Here is a 21,685-nt window from a genome sequence, read left to right as displayed (position 1 = left end):
AAATCAAAAGTATCACCTCGTCGGCCTCTTGTTGGCCGAAAAGTCTACTCATGCCTCAAATTCACCAATTAATTTTATGAAATTTTTGTAGATATCAAATTTGACTAGATTTAGAAGTTTGAATTTGAATTTTCATAAATTTTCTCAAATCACTAGATTGCCTATAATTTGAGCTAGGAGTATTCTTTTTAGATGATTCTTTTTGCTACTGGTTCTTTGTGACTTTGTTTATCAGTAATAATTAATTGATGAATTTTAGGATTATTTAAAATTAGGTTTTTACATCATTCTCTCCCTTCATTTTCTTCCGCCATTTTATTTCCCGCCATTCTCTCCCGCCATCTTCTTTCCCGCCATCTTCTTTCTCGCCATCTTCACTTCTCAACTTATAAAACAAGCCTCATGGTGTACACGATCGTAGATAACATCGTCTGACATGGTCTGTGTCTCCTGCGTCGGTGCTGCTAGTGGAGTGTGAAACACTGTCTGAGAGAAGTCATAAGTGTTTGCAGCTTCGTCATCATCATCGGAGAGTGTTTCGCACTTATGACTTCTTTCACAGTGTTTCACACTCCACATGAAAGCATCATCGTCATCCTCCGTCGATGCAGCACTCCTTAGTGTGGTGGGAGAGAATGGTGGGAAATAAAATGGCAGCAAAGAAAATGAAGGGAAAAAGATTGCAGGAAAGTATTTTTTTCATGTATAAAACGACAATGATTGTACAGGATTTACAAGGCACTTTTAAATATAAATTCCTATGAAGCTCAAAACAAGTTTTCTAGTAGGATAAAAGAAATAAAATACAAAAAAATACTACAAATAAAATAGCTACTGATAACTAAACAAAAACAAAAAGAATATGTCAAAAAACTAAAGAAAATTTTTTAAAGCAATTAAAATTAAAAGAAATAGCATAAAACCTAACAAACACTAAAACAGAACTGTTTTCATAAAAATCTAATTTTAAATAATTATAAAATTCGCTAATTAATTACTACTGATAAACAAATTCATAAAGAACCAGTAGCAAAAAGAATCATCTTAAAAAATACTCCTAACTCAAATTATAGGCAATCTAGTTATTTGAGCAAATTCATGAAAAAATTAAATTCAAACTTTCAAATCTAGTCAAACTTGATATCTACAGAAACTTCATAAAATTTCTAATCTAATGCAAAAAGAATCAAATTAAAATACTAAAAATCCTATTTGATATGAATTTTTTTAAACAATAGAGCAGGTGTTGGCCGAAAAGGGACTCTTTGGCCAACGGTTGGCCGAAAAGTCCCTCTTCGGCCAACGGTTGGCCGAAAAGTCCCTCTTCGGCCAACAGGAGGCCGAAAAGTCCCTTTTCGGCCAACAGGAGGCCGACGGGGTGATACTTTTGATTTTTCTCTATTAGGGTGTATAGTTTCTGAATTTGCTATAAAAATCATCATAGTTTCAAAAAAAAATCCAAAGGCTACTCATGCCTCAACCCAGAAATTCATGCAACTGTCTTCATACAAGCATCGTTCGAGTTGAGCTCTTAAAAGCCAAGACTGTCAAAAGATGATGTTACCACACATTATTAGTCCTGTTAGTAAATGAATACTGATGTACTCATAAAGAACCTAAGTAACTTCATGTCTGGGCCTGGTATCTGACGTATCCAGAACACAATCAGAAGGATGATAGTTCTTAAGTTCCGCAACAAGGCACCCCGGAAAACAGTTCCAGTCAGGCACCCGAATACAACACTCGAAGCACAACGGTGCTTATCCCTCGCACCCTTGACCTCATTCAACGGTGCTTATCCCTCGCACCCTTGACCTCATGGGTGAGCATCCTGGGAGCAATCGCCATCGCCATGAGCTCCTGGAAGAGGAGCTTACATGCGTACGGTATATGGACCTGTGCAAGAGAACATAGACAGTATGATTACTAACTCTGGCAAAGCTATCCAAGGAAGATGGCTCAAGGGGCTGGCTATTCGGAAGTATAGTACTCCCTCCGTAAAACGTTTTTTAAGACTAGTTTAGACGACAAAAACATCTTATATTTTGGTAGAGGTAGTATTTCTAGATAAGGTTTTCGCATTCAAGTACTATGAACTAAAGAGGGGATAAGAGCAAAATAAAGTTCCTACTTACCTGGACAATGTCCGTTTTGTTCTTGCAGCCTCTGCATTCGAAGGAATTCTTCTTGAGATTGGCAATGGCAATGAGTCCACACTTCTCACAAACATGCACTCTGTAAGCATCGCTCTGGTCAAATAACCTTTCCTTCAAGAAAAATGCAGCTCCATGAGCAATCATGCAATCCCTCTCCATTTCTCCAAAACGGAGACCACCATCACGTGAGCGCCCCTCTGCTGGCTGTCTGGTCAGTATCTGGACAGGACCACGACCTCTAGAGTGAATTTTGTCATCCACCATATGCTTAAGTCTCTGGTAGTAAGTTGGACCTAAGAAAATCATTGCAGTCAATTTTCTCCCAGTATGACCATTGTACATGGTCTCAAATCCACGCATCTGATAGCCACACTTGTGCAGTGCTTTACTGATATTATCCACCTGAAATGTAAGTTAAAAATTAATGAGCACACACATACATTGCAAGTTAAGTTTAAATGCAAATTAGACAAGAGGTTACAGACGCTATTAAAAGATCACATGAGGAGATTGATATATTTTTCTTGAGAACAATTAGAGTAGAAGATCAATGAGTCCCCAAAAGATTACTCACAGTAACATCAGTGAAAGGAGTTGCATCTCCTTCCTTTCCCATGTGAGCCGCGACTTTACCCATAATACACTCAATCAGCTGGCCAATAGTCATACGGGATGGAATAGCATGTGGATTCACAATGATATCCGGTGTGATGCCTTCGATTGTCCATGGCATGTCCTCTTGTGTGTAAGTCATTCCAACAGTTCCCTTCTGACCATGCCTACTGCTGAACTTATCTCCTATTTGTGGTATGCGCACTGATCGCATTCTAACCTTGACAAATCTTAAACCATCAGCATTCGTTGTCAACAGAACCTGCAAACAAACTTACTTAGGAGCTGTTTGTTTGAAACTGAAAACACCACATAGACACATAAAAGTGGTGGCAGAAAGCCAGAAACAAACAAACCTGATCCACCATCCCACTTTCACTGTGACGCAGAGAAGTACTATGATCACGCTTTGAGTATCTAGTAGCTTGCCCTTGAGCATCATCTTGTGGAATTGGAGACGTCTTCCCAATAATGACATCTTCCCCAGAGACCCTTGTTCCCTGATACATGAATTATTTATACATTATAGGCAATCAGCAGCACAGTTGAGTGATAAAGATAAGCCTAGAGTAATAAATGCCTCTACTTACCGGTGGTGCAAGGCCATCATCATCTAATTTATCATAAGACCCATGGCGCATTCCCTACAAGGAAAAATACAGGAATGTTAGTTCATCAGATCTGCTTAGAGAAAATGCATGATGAATTATACAAAAAATCACCATAGTGTTCTCCCTATTTGGACGACCAAATTCCTCTTTGACAAGAGTCCCCATCTTCTTTTCCTCATCTCTGCATACGGAGTTTGAATTATTAGATTGGGCATTTGGGTAAATGAGTGGTGGCATGCTTACACTAGAATATGCTGAAATGCTAGCTGTACCTGTAAGAGCGGAAAAAAAGTGATCTGAAGAACCCACGATCTATTGAAGATTGGTTCATAATAACCGAATCTTCTTGGTTATATCCAGAGTAGCATGCAATGGCAACAATTGCATTCTTCACAGAACACCAAAGCAAGATATTAATAATTACATAAAATGCAAAGATCCAGAATATGATTAAAAAAGCAAACAGAGTGCCCCGAGTTAAGATTGTTTACTTACAATGCCAGCTGGTAACTGCCTGAAGTGCAAATGCTCCATAGCACGAGTAGTAACAAGAGGCTTTTGTGGGTAGTACAGAACGTAGGCCAATGTGTCCTGAATCCAAATGGTGGGTGATGAAGGTTCAAACCAAGACCGACCATCAAACCAAGATACCAAGACAAATGGCACTCACCATTCTTAACTGATAGTTGGTAACATAGATTCCCATGGCTTGCTTTCCCATAGCAGACTGATATGTATTACGAGGTGACTGTAATCAAAGAAATGAATTAGACATGTTTAAAAACATATGCAGTGGATTAGCATTGTGTAAGGGGATGAGTCACCTGGTTGTGATCAGGAAAAGGAATAATTGACGCACACACACCAAGTATCAATGAAGGGTGAATCTCACAGTGCGTATAAGTCTCAGAATATGCCTCCCCTGGATTATGCCTCGAAGTTTCAAGGTCCTGAAATTTTAATTTGTTGGCATTACTAGCAGAGCATGAATCTAGGATGAAGGAAAAGCCTCAGCATAAAGAAATGCAAATAGAACGAAGAAACAAAGTATGTAAAGGAATGCCAATAGAATGGAGAACTTGGTCAGCCCACAACTGTTCAATCAGGTATACTTCAAATGCAAACAGAACTTACACGTATAGTCATAGAGATCATAGTAGTTTCTTCCTCTTCAGTATCTATGTACTCTATAAATCCTTTGGCAACCAAGTCATGCCAACCTTCATCAGGAGTCTCCTGGATGACCATACAGTAGGATAATATACGAGCATATGAGAAAAAAATACATGCATACCAATTCAAATTTGAATAAAAACTAGCATAAAATAAAGAATATCAGACCCTTTGCTGCAATGCTCGGATATGTTTCTTCTTAATTAGAAGCCTCTGGTTTTCAACGATAAACAGCGGGCGACTGCAACGCCCGTAATCAGTATAGAGTCGAAGTTCTTTAAGACGGATATCACGAACGACACCAACTTCAGTGTTGACATCAATCTGAAAATTAACAACATTCAGCATGTAATTTTGAGACCTGAATCTCATAAAAAATCACATACCAGAAATTAATGACTTTCTTAACATGTTCTATGCTAAAGAAATTCAAGATGTACATGTTTGCCATACATCTTGAAAATAATCTTTACTTTGGATAGTACCAGATATCAAAGAAAGTTAGGGTTGCATATGGAAGGGCAACAAAATCACATATTAATGGAGTGTTCCAATCTGTTAAGTATACAAATTATCCAGATAATATATGTTTTTCAATACTATATCCATTCTGCTACAATGCCAGCAGCTTTTAGCATGAAACAGGAGAAGCAGGGTACAAACCTGTCTTCTTAAACGACGAAGGGTCTTCACCAATAGGTCAGGATTCCTATGAATTCCAACCCAACAACCATTCACAAATATTTTAGCAGCTTGAGGAATGACTGCCGGTGATATCTCCTGTTAAAAACGAATCAAGAACGAAATCAGTGACTGTTGTAACTGGTAAATGACACGAAACTTTAACCTTGGGCAAGATAAGCAAATGAAAATGCATGCGCACACATTGAGAAGGGGAAACAAACCTCAAAATTTTCTGTGCCCCATTCTTCCAAAAATTCCAAAATAGGATTTGCAGCAGAACCAACAGTGATATAAACCATCAAGGCAAGATTTTTAACCAAGCCACAAGCCTGAATAAAGGTGTATAAAATATAAACCATTGACCAACTCCTTTGACGAAAGAGAATTTTAGAATGCGAATAACTTACCTGTCCTTCAGGAGTTTCAGCAGGGCACATCATTCCCCAATGAGAATTATGCAATTGGCGAGGTTTTGCCAGTTTCCCTGTTAATAAGATATTAAGATCACTAACCCTAAGGCGATCAGGTTTCAATGGGGAAGTAATGTATGAAAACAATTTGAGCAATATCAACCTTCACGCCCAATGGGAGAGTTCAACCTCCGAAGATGTGATAATGTAGAAGCATACGTAAGGCGATTAAGCACCTTGGTGTCAAAAGAAGAAGAAATATTAAGAGCACATATTGGAACATTCGTTTGCTAAACCAAATTGTAGTAAAGCATACACGTGAATGTGATCATGAAAATGTACACACCTGAGACACACCGGCTCTTGTACCAGCTTGGTTAGCCTGTCCCCAGTTTCCAGTAGCAAGGGAATACTTCAATCCACTAGTAATGGTTTTAGCTTTAATAGCAAATTGCAAATTAACTTCCTTCCCATTATCAACACACTGGGTTCAACAGAAACAGCAGTTAGCAATTATCAGGACTGAGAAAAAGACAGAGCATGGTCACTGAAACAAGGGAGAAACCTTCTGAACATATGACCTCACATCCCTCGTCAATTTCCTGAAAAGCTGATTTTGTAAGAAAGAACAACATAATTAAGCTCACAGCTGAAGAAAAAAGAAGATACAAACACACTCAAATTTGCTAGCATATTGTAACAAACCATTCTGAACAGTCCTCCAAGCAATGGACCTGCAAGGTCAAGCCTTTTGTTGCCGTAATGATCTCTGTCATCTTCAGCTCTTCGACCAAGAGCACACATCAATAGTCGGTGAATAATATACCTGCATAATGAGGTAGGAAATTAGCTTATCTGCTTCTTAACAAGCTGCATGATAGAATGCAAACTTTTTGATTGACAACAGACTAATGTGCAGTATGGATCACATACCCGAAGTAGTATGCCTTTTTAGTTTCACAGAATTCACCTACACCAACATGGGGCAGCATTTCCTTTTGAAGTATCTCTTTCGCATACCTAAGAAGTTAAAGAGGTGAGTACTAAATTTGTTTTTACTCTTCTAGCAAAAAATGTAGAGACATACTTTATTCTTTTTTCTCGAGTTACACCAACTGTAGCACCTCGTTTTCCAATGTAGTCAAGAGCAACCTACAGATAAGGCTTGTCAAAGCTTTACACATGAAATAATATCAATGTAGCAACTTATATAACTAAAGTTCCAACCGAAGCTCAACTTAAGATGTGCCCCAACAAGAAAGAACAATTTAGTTTGATGACATAAATTCAAGCAGATGTGATATCAATGCAAGATTGCAAGTGATAAAGAACAATTTAGTTTCACTTATCAGTAGCCCAAGGAATACCTGCTGATTTTGAATGACAAAAGCTTCCTCCAAAGATGGGCGCAGCAATTCCATCATTTGTGTATCGGAGAAATCGTAGCATATGTGCTCCAGTATATCTTTGTCAGCGACAAATCCTAGTGCTCTAAACACAATGATGATGGGAATATCTGCACGAATGTAGGGCAGAGTAGCACGGATATATTGACCAGATGAACCCTGCAACATAGGAAACACTTAATAGCGTTAAGATCCTAACATTAGTTCAACTCACTGCATTCCCACATATATATGCCATGTAAGAAGGTGGCCCTAGACTGATACACATGCATCTGTGAAGAACTATTTGCAAGGCTTCAGTAAATTACTGACCCCTTTCGCGCCTGCTCGGGAAAGCATCCGAACAAACATGCTACTAGCAGGTCTGTTCTGGTTCTCTGCCATTGAACGGACTTCACCCACATATGCAAACTTATTTGGTTGCCTCTTCTTAAACACATAGACATGGTTGGTGCTCATCTTCTCCTGGGCAATGAGAACCTTTTCACTACCGTTGATTACAAAATATCCTCCTTGGTCATAAGGGCACTCTCCAAGTTCTGTGAGATCCTTTTCCGATTGTTGAAACAGTGTGCAGTAACTAGAACGCAGCATGATTGGGACCTGCAGCAGGCAAAACAGTTAAAAATCAAAGAATACAAACAGTGCATACTACAAGCATGTGTCAAGTTGTTAGCCACAACACCTTTCCAATGAAGACTTTCGGATACTCCGCAGTTTCTGTAACTTCTTCACAGTCATGTCCTTTCTTTACAACTCTGTATGATACATCTACATAAAGTGGTGCTGAGTATGTCAGATTCCTGAGCCTTGCTGATTTGGGGAATAAGGTAGCAGTCTCTCCATCAGCTTCAGTCATCATTGGTTTGCTCAGATAGATTTGACCAAAGCTGATCTTGTGGAGTGTCTAGAGAAGAATCAATACCATCGTAAGTGATAGCTCAAGGAAAATGGTGAAAATAATAATAAGCAAGCATGGTTTAAACTGAAAGGGCATTTAGCAAGTGTGCACATGGTAGCATTAGCAACATTCAAATTTGCCATGAACTCACAGAGGGTCTATGTGTGCATTTTCTTTGTTAAGTAACAGAAATACGTCTACACCATTGTTGGCATGCACTTCTATCCTAGAGATGTGAACTGTGCTCATGTAAGGCTTATAGCTCATGAAAACAAAACAAAAAAGTTGGACTCTGATCATGCCAGCCAGAAAACAGCATTCATCTTCAGAACTTGTGGGGCAGCTCATTCCCTATTACCATAGTGGATATGACTTATACTGCTTAAAGCTTAACAGCACCCACATCAACGTTGTAGTTCTTGTTCGCATAGGCAGGCCATTTTGTTAAAATAACAGCCAGTGAGACACCAAGGCATAGTCTGGCAACACAATGACTAGAACAACAATGACCAGCCAGTTCTTCACATTTTTCAACTCTATTATAACAACACAATAGTTACATATTTCTGGATTTCCCAGTACAATTCATCAGTTTAAACTGATGAAAACAGGCAAAATAACAGAAACCATCTTGATAGTCAAGACCCTGAGACAAATACCCATGAGAAATAACTGAAACTAGCCAACAAGCATGTCTGCAAAACTCATTCTAAGCATTCCTAGTGCCACCCTCTGAAATCCAAGCTTTAGCGGCTATCCGAAAGGGAGCTTGCAAGGGAGCTCTCATCTGAACACAGCCAAGCAATTCCACTCTTCAGAATCAAAATTCAATCCAACCACCACCATCACGGTTTTTTTTGTTGTTGCTTAATCATTGTCAAAATTCTCAGACCCCCACCATAAACACCAGCAAGCAGCTGAATACTCCCGCAAAACCCTAACTGGTCATCTATTTGAGCAGCGCCCCATCTAATCTGAGACCCGCCCGTCACCAGCTAGTCGTACCAAGGTCGCCAAACCCTAACCGACCAAGCTAAGAGCAAAAATTAAGCCATATTTGGTATGGTCGGGAGGGCAACCTCGGCGAACTCGGCCTGGCGGCCGGGGTTGTGCTGCGACTCGGGGCGGATCTCGATGTCGGCCGACTCATCGACGATCTCCTGCATGGTGTTCTGGATGAACTCGTCGAAGGAGTCGAGCTGCTGGCGCACGAGGCCCTTCTCCTCGAAGTAGGCGGAGATGACGGCCCAGGCGTCCTCCTGGGTAATCTCCTCCTCGTCCCGCGCCTCCTCCTCCTCGTCCTCCCCGTCCCCGCCGCCGGCGTATCCCCCCTCGACCTCCTCCTCAGCTCCGTACCCCCGGTGCTGGAGGTGCTGGTGCCCTCCCATATCCATCTCCATCCCCTCCTCATACTCGTCGTCCTCCATCGCCGGAGCGAGCCGCAACCCTAGCGGCGCTCGGGGATGGGGTGGGTGTGTCGGCTCTCGGCCTCGCGAGGGGGAGAGGGGAGATGGGGGGGAGGGGCGGAAGCAGGAAGTGAGGAATTGGGGGCGCTCCGCCGATCTGGTTCAGTCTATATTGTGGGCGCAGGGGAGGTCGGTTTCCACTTTCCAGTGCGGGGTGTTTGTTGCGCTGGGCCTGTTTTTAGGCCTCGTTTGGTGACGATGGAAAGTGGGCCTGATGCGTATTAGTAACAGACCGGTACCATGTAAAAGGGCCGGATTGTCTCAAAAAAAATGTAAAAGGGCCGGATATACCCTAAAAAATGTTAAAGGGCCGGAGACAATAAAAATAATATTATATATATAAGAAACTAATAAAATTATATAAAATGGCACTACCTCTTCTGTAAACTTATATAAGGCGTTTTTGCAGTTCTACATTATACTTCTAGTTTACGGAGTGAGTAAAAAGCATATGCTGACAATATATACTTCGTTCTTAGTTTCAGTCAATTGTTACTATGTTAGTCAATGAAGTCAATTTGTTTACTAAAAGGAAAAGCATAATTTCATGTTCCCAAAATGAATACTCGCATGCTACAACTGTAATCGTATATGAGCTTTCCATGTAAAAGATGTGTACTAATTAAACTTGCTACTTAACTTTTTTTTTTGCAAATACACTTGCTACTTAACTTGGATGCACTATATCCTATTTGATGTGGACACCTAGAGAAGTTACAGTGCTACAAGTCTTTGTGATGTTATGGTGCTATGGTAGCACTATCAGAAAGTTGAAAAAGAAAATATGAATATTTGTGAAGATTAAGATACCGTGAAAGTGCTCTTTTGATCCTGAGATCACATGCTCTCTGATGAACAGTGAAATTCAAAAAATAGTAAAAAGATGAATGGTTTAACTTCTTATATTTTTTTGTGACGAAATGACATTCGTGGAGGTCTGGTGAAGAAAATCGATGCTTCCAATAATACTCTTGTCAAAGCATCATTTTTCTTTTGCCCAGACATCCACGAATGTTATTTTGCCACAAAAGTTTACAGGCAGTTAAAACATTCATCAATGTTATAAAAAAAGAATATTTTGTGTTTTTACTATTCTGGATTTAGTGTTCATCAGAAAGGACGTGAGCTCAGGTTCAAAAACTCCATATACAAGATACTACTCCCTTTGTTCCAAACTATAAGATGTTCTAACTTTTTTTCCGAATTGGATGTATATAGAGCGTTTTAGTGTATTTGTTCACCCATTTTAGTTTGTATGAAGTTCATATTGAAATATTCAAAACATCTTATAATTCAGAATAGATGTCGTAGATGTCGTAGATGATAATACAATCTTGCATACCACAAAAAATCCATTGAAACCACGACACATATTAAGAGAACCAAAAGCACAAATTCAATGGAAAATAGTATCTTCACATTTTCTCTCTTTCCCTCTTAGAGCATTTTTGTATTTTTCTATTACATAACTCAAATTTAGATATGGATTTGTTTGACAATATAAATACACATTGTGTCAATGTCATCCAAAAGTTTTGGTTTTCTTCATAACCTCCCTCGTAGACACTTGTCTCGACAGCCAACGTTCACGCATGTATATACTACCCCCAAATTGGCTTAAATGTAGTTTCACTCACACCACAAGGTGGCGGCTCATCAATTATGACATAGTTCCATGATACGTCTTCAACGTATATATAGTTTTTTATTGTTTCATGCTATTCTAGTATCAATCTTGGATATTTTATATATAATTTTATATTATTTTTTGGGACTAACCTATCTTTAATACCTAATAGTTCACCCCCACTAACCTATTTCTCTTAACACCTAAATAGTTCATCCCCACTAACATATTTCTCTTAACATGCAAACTATCCACATCAGCATTCATGCCACATCAGCAACATGCGTTCCACTACTGAATTTTTCTGGCATATGGTGTGAAGCCACGTCATTCGTTGTTGTGGTTACTGTTGTTGTAGCTTCAGACGGTTGTATTTGACCTTTCCTCTCTCACATCACTGGATGCATGTACACAAACCGGCGAAGCAGACGGCAGTCAGCTACCAAGGCAAGTGGGCAGAGGGCCACCCTCCAACATGCAGCTTTGTCCCTTCCTCTCCTCTCAGCACTAGGTGCATGCACCACATAATTAAGGAGAAGGTGAGGCAGCCGACCATCGGGCTGCCGAGGTAAACGATCGGCTACCTACTTATTCTCCTATGCCATGACTCTGTGCCTTGGAGGACCATCTGGCAGCCCTCATGGCCGCTCGTGAGATCTGTTCAGCGGGCATGTAGATCACCAACAAGAGGATCTTGTGGTTCACCATGCTGCGCAATACCTCCATGTCATCTTTCTTGGAAGACACAATCAACAGAATCACCATCTTCCTGTTCAGCAGGCATGTAGATCACCACCAAGAGGATCCTGTGGTTCACCATGCTCCGCAATACCTCCATGTCATCTTTCTTGGAAGATACAATCAACAGAATCACCATCTTCCTGGAAAATAGCACCCACCGGAGGACCACAATGGTGACGGACGTGAGACGTAGGGTGAGTTCTACCACCATGCTGCTAGCATCGACAAGCACCGGCTAGAACGCTGGCTATACATTGCGACATTTGTGACAACTCAGGTGCCGAAAACGTGATTTATCTTCCATCTCAGTCCTACATATTTTCGATCTTATTTGCATTCCAGGATTCACATATTATTTTGGTCAATTTAAACATATATTTGCCATCGTACGCATCCTGTTTTTTCATCGTCTTTGATTTTGCATCAATAGTTCATTATGTGGCTGCAATTTTCGGGCAAGAGATTCCAATCGGTAGGCATGAAGCTCATCGTCTTTGTAACTCTGTTGTATTTTTCTCCTCTCCTATTTTATTCAACTACTTGCTTGCAAAGGTCGGGATATTTTTTTATCATAATTCTCATTCCCGAGCCTCTGATTTCAGAGAACAGAAAGTCGCAAGTTCAAAATCTGGACCCCTTGGTTATAACAAACACCAGCTCCAGTGCCTGAAGCTGAACGATAAACAACGCCCCCTTGAGTAACATACAGCAGGTTGAGCGCCAAATGGACAAAATAGGCTCAGGTGAACATCATGACACATCATGAGTTAGAAAATAATTCAGGTGTCATCAAATTCGTCCACAAAACTCGACGGTATTTCTACATTGTAAAACGTTTTCAATCTATAGCAGCTACATGTGACAACATCTCGGGCTACAATAGCTTGACAATTTAAATCCCTAATCGTTATCGTGTTTGCCTGTGCAGTTGTTTTAAACAAAAGCCTTTGATGAATTGGAAGCAGACAGCGGTTAAAAATAAATCTAGGTAATCTTTATGATACACCATCTACTATGTATGTCTCTTAATCTTTGCTGCAATTAGTGATAACAAGTTTCTTTCATGTAGTAGTCTCATGTTTTGTAATTTCGGAACAGAAGGAGTTCAATAAGTTTTTCTTATGGATATCAGTTATCTACCTAGCACCATATGAATAGTTACCGATGTCTCTTCTTGATAGGTATGATATATGATATATTCATACTCTTCTTGGGAGGTAAATACAGATCCCAAATTCATGGTTTCTATTAATTCCTGATTTCTTGATCTATTTTATTTATTGTGTCTGCAGGTCATTTTGATCATCGATGGAATTTCTACTTGATTTCGAAACAATATCCATCATAGATTAGGATCAAACGATAAGTATTGAGAGAAGCTTTGATCTATGCTTCAATTATTGCTACATGTGACATGTCCTCTCTACATATTCTTTTGTAATGTCTAGCAATAAGTTGTTTGTTGAAAATCAAAACAGGCGACTGTTCTTGCTGAAGCAATAAGTGTATATAATAGAGAAAAGTATATTTTTCGTCCCTCAATTCTTGGTGTAGTTTAGATTTGGTCCCTCAACTTCAAAACCGGACAACTTGCACCCTTAACTACTGAAACCGGACAAGATTCATCCCTGTTCACGGTTTTGACCGGTTTTGGTGCTGTCCCACCCCGGTTTGACCATGCCGACTGAAATTCATGTACTTTTCCCAAGTCAGCGTAAAGTTTTCGGATCCTGCTATTTTTTCAAATACGTGAACTTAAAAAAAAATGTGTACTCATTTTAAATCCATGTACTTTTTCACAGTTCACACAATTTTTTCAAATCCACATACTTTTTAAAAGTTCATGTAGTTTTTTCAAATTCATGTAATTTTTTCAAATCGACGTACTTTTACATATTCACGTACATATTTTTGGAAAGAGTTCATGAATTTGAAAGATTTATGCAAAATTTCAAAAAAATACACGGATTTTGAATTTTTGCATGCTAATTAGAAAAAATATGTGGATTTGAAATAATTATGTCAACTTGAGACAAGTACGTGAGTTTCAGACAAACTTCATGAATTGAAAAAGGAACACGGATTTGAAAAAAATACATGAACTTTAAAAAGTATGCAGATTTGAAACAAGTATGTGAACTTCAAAAATAGTTCATGGATTTAAAAAAATACTTAGATTTGATTAAACTACACGAACATGGAAAAATATGCGGATTTAAAAAATGTACGCAATTTGTTTCTTTAAACGGATTTTTTAAAAGTACGCATATTTCAAAATAGTTCACGGACTTGAAAAAACATGTTTATTTTTGAAAAAATTATGCGACCTTGCAAAAACTATGCGGATTTGAAAAGAGTATGTGAATTTCAAAAAGTTCACGAATATGAGAAAAATACGTGAATTCGAGTCAGCACTGGTCAAAACCGGGATGAGTCAGCACCAAAACCGGTCAAAACTGCGAGCAGGGATGAACCTTGTCCGGTTTCGGTAGTTGGTGGTGCAAGTTGTCCGGTTTTGAAGTTGAGGGACTAAATCTAGACTCCACCAAAAATTGAAGGACGAAAAGTATACTTTTCTCTATATAATATGTTGTCACCTGACATTATTATTTACCAGCACTAAATTGGTTGGCACACTACCAAGTGTCTTATACCCACAGTCTTATTCCTCTTAATCTATATGGTTATTCTTCTTACATTCATCTACCATGGTCATCTCTATTTTGTATACTAGCTACCCTATATCTCCTAAACAGTAGCATATACATGTGATGCTCAAACTGCCGGAACAAAGATTTGAGCATGCATACCGAGTTGCCAACCATGCCGTATTTTTTGCTATGTACAAGTTGTTTCGCAGGAAAATATTTTTTTCATGGTTCTGGTCATCTGTTCTAGATATACCTATATGCCAAAATCCAGATATCCCTCTGTGCAACAAATTATGCATAGTAAATTGGTTTGTAAATAATGAATATGGATATCCATTCAGTTTACTTAAATTTCTCCATATTTTTTCCTTTTGTACGTGTTTGTACTAGAATCAACTTCACGTCACTGCAGGAGAAGCTAATTTGCCTCTGGGTATGCATCTATCTTCGTACAATATAACAAATTTACTTAAATTGATTTCGTTAGTTATATAAATGTATAATCAAAGTATGCCAAATTGTCCTCATTACCTCATGTCATGTTGTACGTGTGTTTGCGTGCCAAAGATGTTATGCTCCTCAATGTTAATTATTGTCCATAACCATACATCTAATTATTGTTGGAATATTGTAATGAAGCTATGCAGATTGAATATCTTACTATAGTTGTTTCACTGCTTTGTAAAGCTTCCTGTAATTTCATTAAGTATGACAGTAACTTCTTATATATTTTGTAACAGTCGTTTACATGAGCTAAAAAATATCCCATCCCAGTGATAAAATTAATTTTCTTTTTATCTCTTTATTTACCCTTTAGAATACACATCATGAATTTTTGAAGTTTTACACAATAACATCCCGCATCAATGAGCGGGGCATTTATCTAGTTAACCTAGAGCCCAGCGCCAGTTGTTGTTTTGTGATTGTTTTTGGATTTTCAGAAAATCAATATCAAAAGAGTCCAAACGAAGAAAAACTTTGGATTAATTTTTTCTAGACCAGAAGAGACCCACAAAGGTTTGGGAGAAGACATGAGGAGTCACGAGGAAGCGACAAGCTCAGGGACGCGCCCCCAGTCTTGTGGGCCCCTTGTGGCACCTCCCGACCTAATTTCACCTCTATAAATTTCCAAATATTTCCAAAACATCAGAGAGCCACCCGAACAACTTTTCCGCCGCCGCAAGTTTGTCTTCTTCCGCGATCCCATCTGGACGCCTTTTCCGGCACTCTGCTGGAGGGGGAATTGATCACAGAGGGCTTCTACATCATCCTTGTTGCCCTTCCGATGATGCGTGAGTAGTTTACTACAGACCTACGGGTCCATAGCTAGTAGCTAGATGGCTTCTTCCCTTTCTTTGATCTTCAATACAATGTTCTCATCGATGTTCTTGGAGTTCTATTTGATGTAATCTTCTTTTGCGGTGTGTTTGTTGGGATCTGATGAATTGTGGGTTTATGATTAGACTATTTATGAATATTAATTGAGTCTTCTCTGAATTCTTTTATGCATGATTATCATGCCATTGTATTTCTCTCTGATCTATCCGCTTAGTTTGGCCAACTAGATTGATTTTTCTTGCAATGAGAGAGGTGCTTTGTGATGAGTTCAATCTTGCGATGCTCAATCCGAGTGACAGAAAGGGACATGACACGTATTTGTATTGTCGTCATTAAGGATAAAAAGATGAGATTTATTTATATTGTTTGGGTTTACTCCGACGCGGATTTTTGGGACATGGTGGCACGCGAGGATGATATCCAGGCAGTCAACTGAAGCTTTGAGATGCATACTTAATATAGTGATTAATTGAATACGAGGGGATACACAATCATAAAGTTGCAAATACAGAATGTAAATACATAGAGTGGGCCAGCACACATAATGGGCAATAAATGCTGCCCAACGTCAGGTGAGATGTGATAGGATATGTGTCTCTCGTCTCCACCTCTCTCTCACGCAAGTGGAACAGCGAGCAGGAGCACTGCAATAGTGAGGAGAGGAGTTGGGTGTTGTTCTTGGTGCTCACAAGATGGATCCAATGAGATATGTTACCGCTGAAGAAGAAGCTCCTCTTGATGTCGTCTACCACTTCCATTCATTCTCTTCCGGAGGGACTCTGCTAGTTCATCTCATGGTCGGAGCTCTAAGTTCATGAGCTGCTCCATGTTGCACTCTACTTAATCATCTCCTAGAAGAATCATTTATATCTAAGTATTATATATTACTGTCGTGTGCATCAATGTTGAAGAAAAATGCTTAAGCAATCCAATTCATACAGGTTTTTATGCTAAACTAACTATTCCATTTGAAATGTTTATTACTTAATAATATTGACCCACGGTCTGTATCAAGGAGATTGCATGCATTTTCAATGCACTGGCATGCACCGGCAAAAATATCAATTCAGCAACAACATGCACTTCACCATTTAATAGGTGGAGTTATTCGCCAACAGGTTTCAACCGCCTAGTATGAATGAATCAAGCTCCATGTTTTGTTATGGGCAGCTACTCCTACTCCCACCTCGTTTCAACCGCCCTATTAGATATGAATGAATGAAGCTTGAATCTACTGTTGCCTCCTCGCATCATGCTAATTGATTCATGTTGTAGAGTAGCTGGTCCTAAGTCAAATATTCTATTTTAATCAATGTGAGTTATTTGTTTTTTTTTTGTATTTAGCACTCCAGATGTTAGTGAGCACATTGGACAACATAATCCAGGATTAGAAGAAAATGTTGTGTTCTGTTCATAGCGAGTTATATCTAACTGATGACATAGTCAGCAGCTAAGTGGTGATTATTACTTAGCACAAGTAGGGCAGACCTTAATGGAAATGCTAATTGGATGATTAGCTGAACAAGAAGAGCTGGATCCTCATGTAGAACAAACTAGTCTATCTTCCATGTCCTGTACTATGCACATCGCCACAAAGTTGTTCAGTCACAAGAACAAAAGAAAAATGGCTAAGGGGAAGAGAAGGAATGAGAGGGGAGGAGCTATGAGCTGGGCCGGGGATATTTTTTTCCAAAAGGGGCTCCATATCACCATGGATGAGTTCTAGCTAGCCATGCATATGAACTAGAGCAGCAGGATGAGTGAAGCTGCGCGATGGATAAGATATGGTCTGCATGTTCCCTTTAAACCGGTGGTGCAGGTTGCTGTTGGTGACTTGCTAAACATAAATGAGTTGCTCTTGTCAGTCTGGTGGGCACGCCTCCATTCAATGCATGCCTGACTTGCGGGCCATCTACTGCATCTGTCGGATGCAAATCGCAGTTATACCAGATGCTATACAGGGAGGCGGAAATCGTTATACGGCCGACGGGTATTCAAGTTGCACGAATCACGCGGCAGAGTGTGGTGTGGATATCGACCGCGCATGGCCGCATGTCCACTCGCGATTATTCGGGGTTTACTCTGTCTACATTATGTCATCTTGCTTAAGGCATTACTCTATTTTTATTAACTTAACTAGGTAATTGTCTGTGTGTTGCAACGGAGGAGGAGGGACTAATCCTAGTGGTTTAACATTGGTCATATCCACATGTACATAAGATGATATTGTCAACATTTCCATTACATCAGTCTTCTTCCTGCACTGATTATCACCGTTTGTCCATCTCCTCAATCCAAGCATCATAATCAAAATAACAAAACTACACTTCATGTTGACTTAAAATAAGACACATCAAAACTTTATTTTGGACAAGCAATGTTGTATTTTTTTGACCATTCCATAACTATGTGTTTTTTATGTACAAAAAAAATCAGATCCTAGAAAGAATGGGCATACATCAAGAGTGTCGACACCGTCTTCATCATCTATTTATTCTGTTCTCCTTCGAACTCCTCACAGAAATGTGTGCTATTGTTTCCTGCAACACAAAATTATCAATTTTCAATCCCAACATGTGAAAGCAGCACAAACTAATAATGGGTGGCTGCTACATTGCCTCACACCATCATCATTCCCATCCTCTTGGTCTTCAATCTTCCTTCGAAAACGGTTCCTACCTTTAGGGGATGCACTCAGTGAGCCCATTGTGTGGTTGTCAATCTCATCATCATCATCGGCCAACAAATTGGAAGTGCTCCATTTCTTCACAAGCTTTGACTCCTACCTTTTGTGTTTATGATAATTCCACGACAAAGGAAAGCATAGCAATAAATCATCAAATACAAAGTTATATCACTGTTCTTAACACACCGGGATTGCTCAACGGAAGTGGTGGATCAAAACTTACAATGCTACTCATGCCCTTGTGGGATACCTTGGCATATACTAGGCATAAATTTTTAGTACCATGAGATCAATTGTGTCAAATACAGTGTGTGTACTTCACTATGGATTAAATGTCAATTCCCATGAATCATGACTACAAGAAAATTGAGATATGTGACGAAAATCCGCATGACAGTGGTGGACAACGTCACACAAGTAGCTAATGTGTAGTTTGCCACCATCCCTGTCGTCGAGGGATGGTGCTATGTGGGATGTGGTGGTGTAGTTTGCCGCCATCCATGTCGAGTTTGATGCGGCCACTGTCAACGTCCTAGCATGCATCAATTGGAGTCATGTGCCGCATTGACGTGAGAACCGTGCTGGCATGCTGCAGTGCTACATTGTTCACCATGTCGTCGAGGTTGAAAGGCTCATTCAACTAGTCGCTCGAATAACCATTTGCTCGAAACTCTTTGCTCGGCACAGTTCGATTCGATTTGTTGCGTGAACTCTCATTCATAAGAATCAATTCACTTTAACTGAAAAACAAGAAGAGCGCATGCTCCTATCAAAAAGAAGAAGGTATTCTCAAATGAAATCAGAAGACACAGGGGATGGCATGCCACCATTGGTATCGCTTGATCCAGAACCCATCACTGCGCGCCGCGAACATCTTCGTCACCGGTCAAGGGCAGTCGGAGGTGATCGAGGAGCACGACAACGTAGGCGGCGGGATCGGATGGACGTCGGAGTCGCCGAAGCCATGGAGGTTGGGGACGAGGGCGCGGCGAGTGATACATCTCCATCGTATCTATTATTTTCGATTTTTTGATGCCAATATTATACAACTTTCACATATTTTGGCAACTTTTTATATGATTTATTGGACTAACCTATTGATCCAGTGCCCAGTGCCAGTTCTTGTTTGTTGTATGTTTTTTGTTTCGCAGAAAATCCATATCAAACAAAGTCGAAACACGATAAAAATTTACGGAGAATTATTTTGGAATATTTATGATTTTTGGGAGATGGAATCAATGCAAACGGGGGCCCACAGTGACCACAACCCACCAGGGCGCGCCGGGCACCTCCAGGCGCATCCAGGTATCTTGTGCCCTCCTCGAACGTCGGTTGGGGCCATTCTTCTGGTGCAAGAAAGATAATTTATGGGAAAAAATCATGTAAAAATTTCAGCACAATCGGAGTTACGGATCTTCGGGAATTTAAGAAACGGTGAAGGGCCAGATCTGGGGAACGCGAAACAGAAGAGAACAGAGATGGAGATCCAATCTCGGAGGGGCTCCCGCCCCTCCGCCGCCATGGAGGCCATGCACTACTAGGGAAAAGCTTAGCAGTAGCGCGGGTCAAATGCTTAGCACTAGCGCGGGTGGCCACACTACTGATACGGCGCTACAGCTAACGCTTATCAGTAGCGCGGTTTGACCCGCGCTACTGCTATCTAGGGATAGCAGTAGCGTTCATCTCCAACACGCGTTGTTGCTAATAGCTGTAGCGCCCTAGTACAAAGAGTGCTACTGATAAGACCTCGCTGTTGCTAAAGCCATACCCCGCGCTATTGTTATTAGTTTCTGAATTTTTTTTCTGCTCCATATTTTGTGCTGCTGAATTTTGTTTAGGGCTTTATACAATAATCTCTAGCATATTATACACATACAAATGTAATCATAGCCTATACATACAAATAGTCTCATCAAATCATGTCATCATCATAATCATCATCTAACACAAAGTGGTCTCTCGTCATCATCTCGAAAATAGCGATACAAGTCTCGAATACTTGCAACTACATCGTCATCCATCTAAACAATGGTATACGGGAGAAGAGCTATCACTATGAGTGATAGCGGAACTATGCAGTACATGAGGCGGCGGTTATGAGTCCTTTCTTGCGCTAGCGTGAACCTCAAGTAACTAGCTTCTGCTTCTTGTCTGCTTTTTGCAGAGAATTTTTTTGAATTTTATTTTGATATAATTTTTTAAAAATTATTTTTAACGTGACTCGAAATTTCGTGATTAAAAGAGTTCAGAAATGCCTCCTTATTACACGCAAAATAATGATTTCTCCACCTGACAACTGGGACCCACCGGAAGGGCCTCTGTATTTCGCGAAAAAAATATTCCCCCCGCTGACAGCTCGGACCCACCAGCTATATCTTCGCACGCAAGGAAGTGCCTCCTTATTACAAAAAATGAATACTCCCTTGCTAGCTGGGACCCACCATAGTGTGAGGCTGACTTGTGGGCCTACTAAGTTGACGGGAGCTGCGCATGGTGCGTGTATGGGGAATGGCTGCCTAGAAACCTGGCTGGGCCAATTCTCGGAGTTTGTAACAGAAGTTGTAGCTGGCGATATGCCTAGCGTATTAAGTTAATTTTTTCGAAAAGGGGCGCTTTATTACTTAAAAAATTTAAGCATTACACCCGGCCTCTGCATAGCTAAGATGCACACAGCCAAAAAATATCCTCACATTCAAATGAAAAATAATAAAAAGGCGAAATACAAGGAAAACATGCAGTATCCGTATAACGCCTAAAGCGGAGGGGGGCCAATCATAAGATCATGCCGCCACCCATGTTGGGTAAAAGTATCCCTCGCCGTAGCCTCCAATCGTGTATACACCTCCATAAACAGGTCTCGATTCTCCACACGTTGTAGAGAGGACCATAACTGAAAAGTCATGGTACATCTGTAGATAACCTGCATAAGAGAAGTACTTTTATCGTTAAAAACTGTTGGGGATTGTAGCAGAAATTAAAATTTTCTATGCATCACCAAGATCAATCTATGGAGTATTCTAGCAACGAGAGGGACAGGAGTGCATCTACATACCCTTGTAGATCGCGAGCGGAAGCGTTCAAGAGAACGGGGTTGATGGAGTCGTACTCGTCGTGATCCAAATCACCGATGACCGAGTGTCGAACGGACGGCACCTCCGCGTTCAACACACGTACGGTTGGGGATGCGTCTCCTCCTTCTTGATCCAGCAAGGGGGAAGGAGAG

At 40.2% G+C, this 21,685-nt stretch overlaps 1 protein-coding gene across 1 annotated transcript; it reads right to left on the bottom strand.

Moving 5' to 3' along the window:
* Positions 1-1,488: 1,488 nt before the first annotated feature.
* Positions 1,489-9,499, bottom strand: NRPB2 (DNA-directed RNA polymerase family protein). Its single transcript, XM_048675720.2, has 25 exons — positions 9,033-9,499; positions 7,738-7,959; positions 7,365-7,655; positions 7,014-7,211; positions 6,734-6,798; positions 6,580-6,666; positions 6,352-6,472; positions 6,212-6,256; positions 5,993-6,130; positions 5,810-5,882; positions 5,644-5,720; positions 5,458-5,565; positions 5,216-5,332; positions 4,721-4,876; positions 4,514-4,615; positions 4,204-4,329; positions 4,050-4,127; positions 3,875-3,970; positions 3,652-3,767; positions 3,491-3,560; positions 3,359-3,412; positions 3,125-3,268; positions 2,731-3,030; positions 2,136-2,558; positions 1,489-1,896 (listed from the first exon to the last, which is right to left on the bottom strand). The coding sequence occupies exons 1-25, from the start codon at positions 9,378-9,380 to the stop codon at positions 1,786-1,788; spliced, it is 3,666 nt and encodes a 1,221-aa protein (XP_048531677.2). The 5' UTR covers positions 9,381-9,499; the 3' UTR covers positions 1,489-1,785.
* Between the last annotated feature and the right edge of the window lie 12,186 nt (positions 9,500-21,685).

Source organism: Triticum urartu, chromosome 5A (assembly GCF_056163025.1).
Source record: "Triticum urartu cultivar PI428250 chromosome 5A, HENAU_Tu73, whole genome shotgun sequence".
NCBI classification, from domain to species: Eukaryota; Viridiplantae; Streptophyta; class Magnoliopsida; order Poales; family Poaceae; genus Triticum; species Triticum urartu.
Note: the sequence above shows the minus strand (reverse complement) of the source record. Positions and strands in the feature narration are given on the sequence as shown.

Coding starts and splice junctions, on each gene's coding strand:
- NRPB2 (XM_048675720.2), bottom strand. CDS start 9,380: ATGGAGGACGACGAGTATGAGGAGGGGATGGAGATGGATATGGGAGGG. Junction 7,656..7,737: donor CGAAAGTCTTCATTGGAAAG/GTGTTGTGGCTA, acceptor TGCCTGCTGCAG/GTCCCAATCATGCTGCGTTC. Junction 7,212..7,364: donor CCCGAGCAGGCGCGAAAGGG/GTCAGTAATTTA, acceptor CCTATGTTGCAG/GGTTCATCTGGTCAATATAT.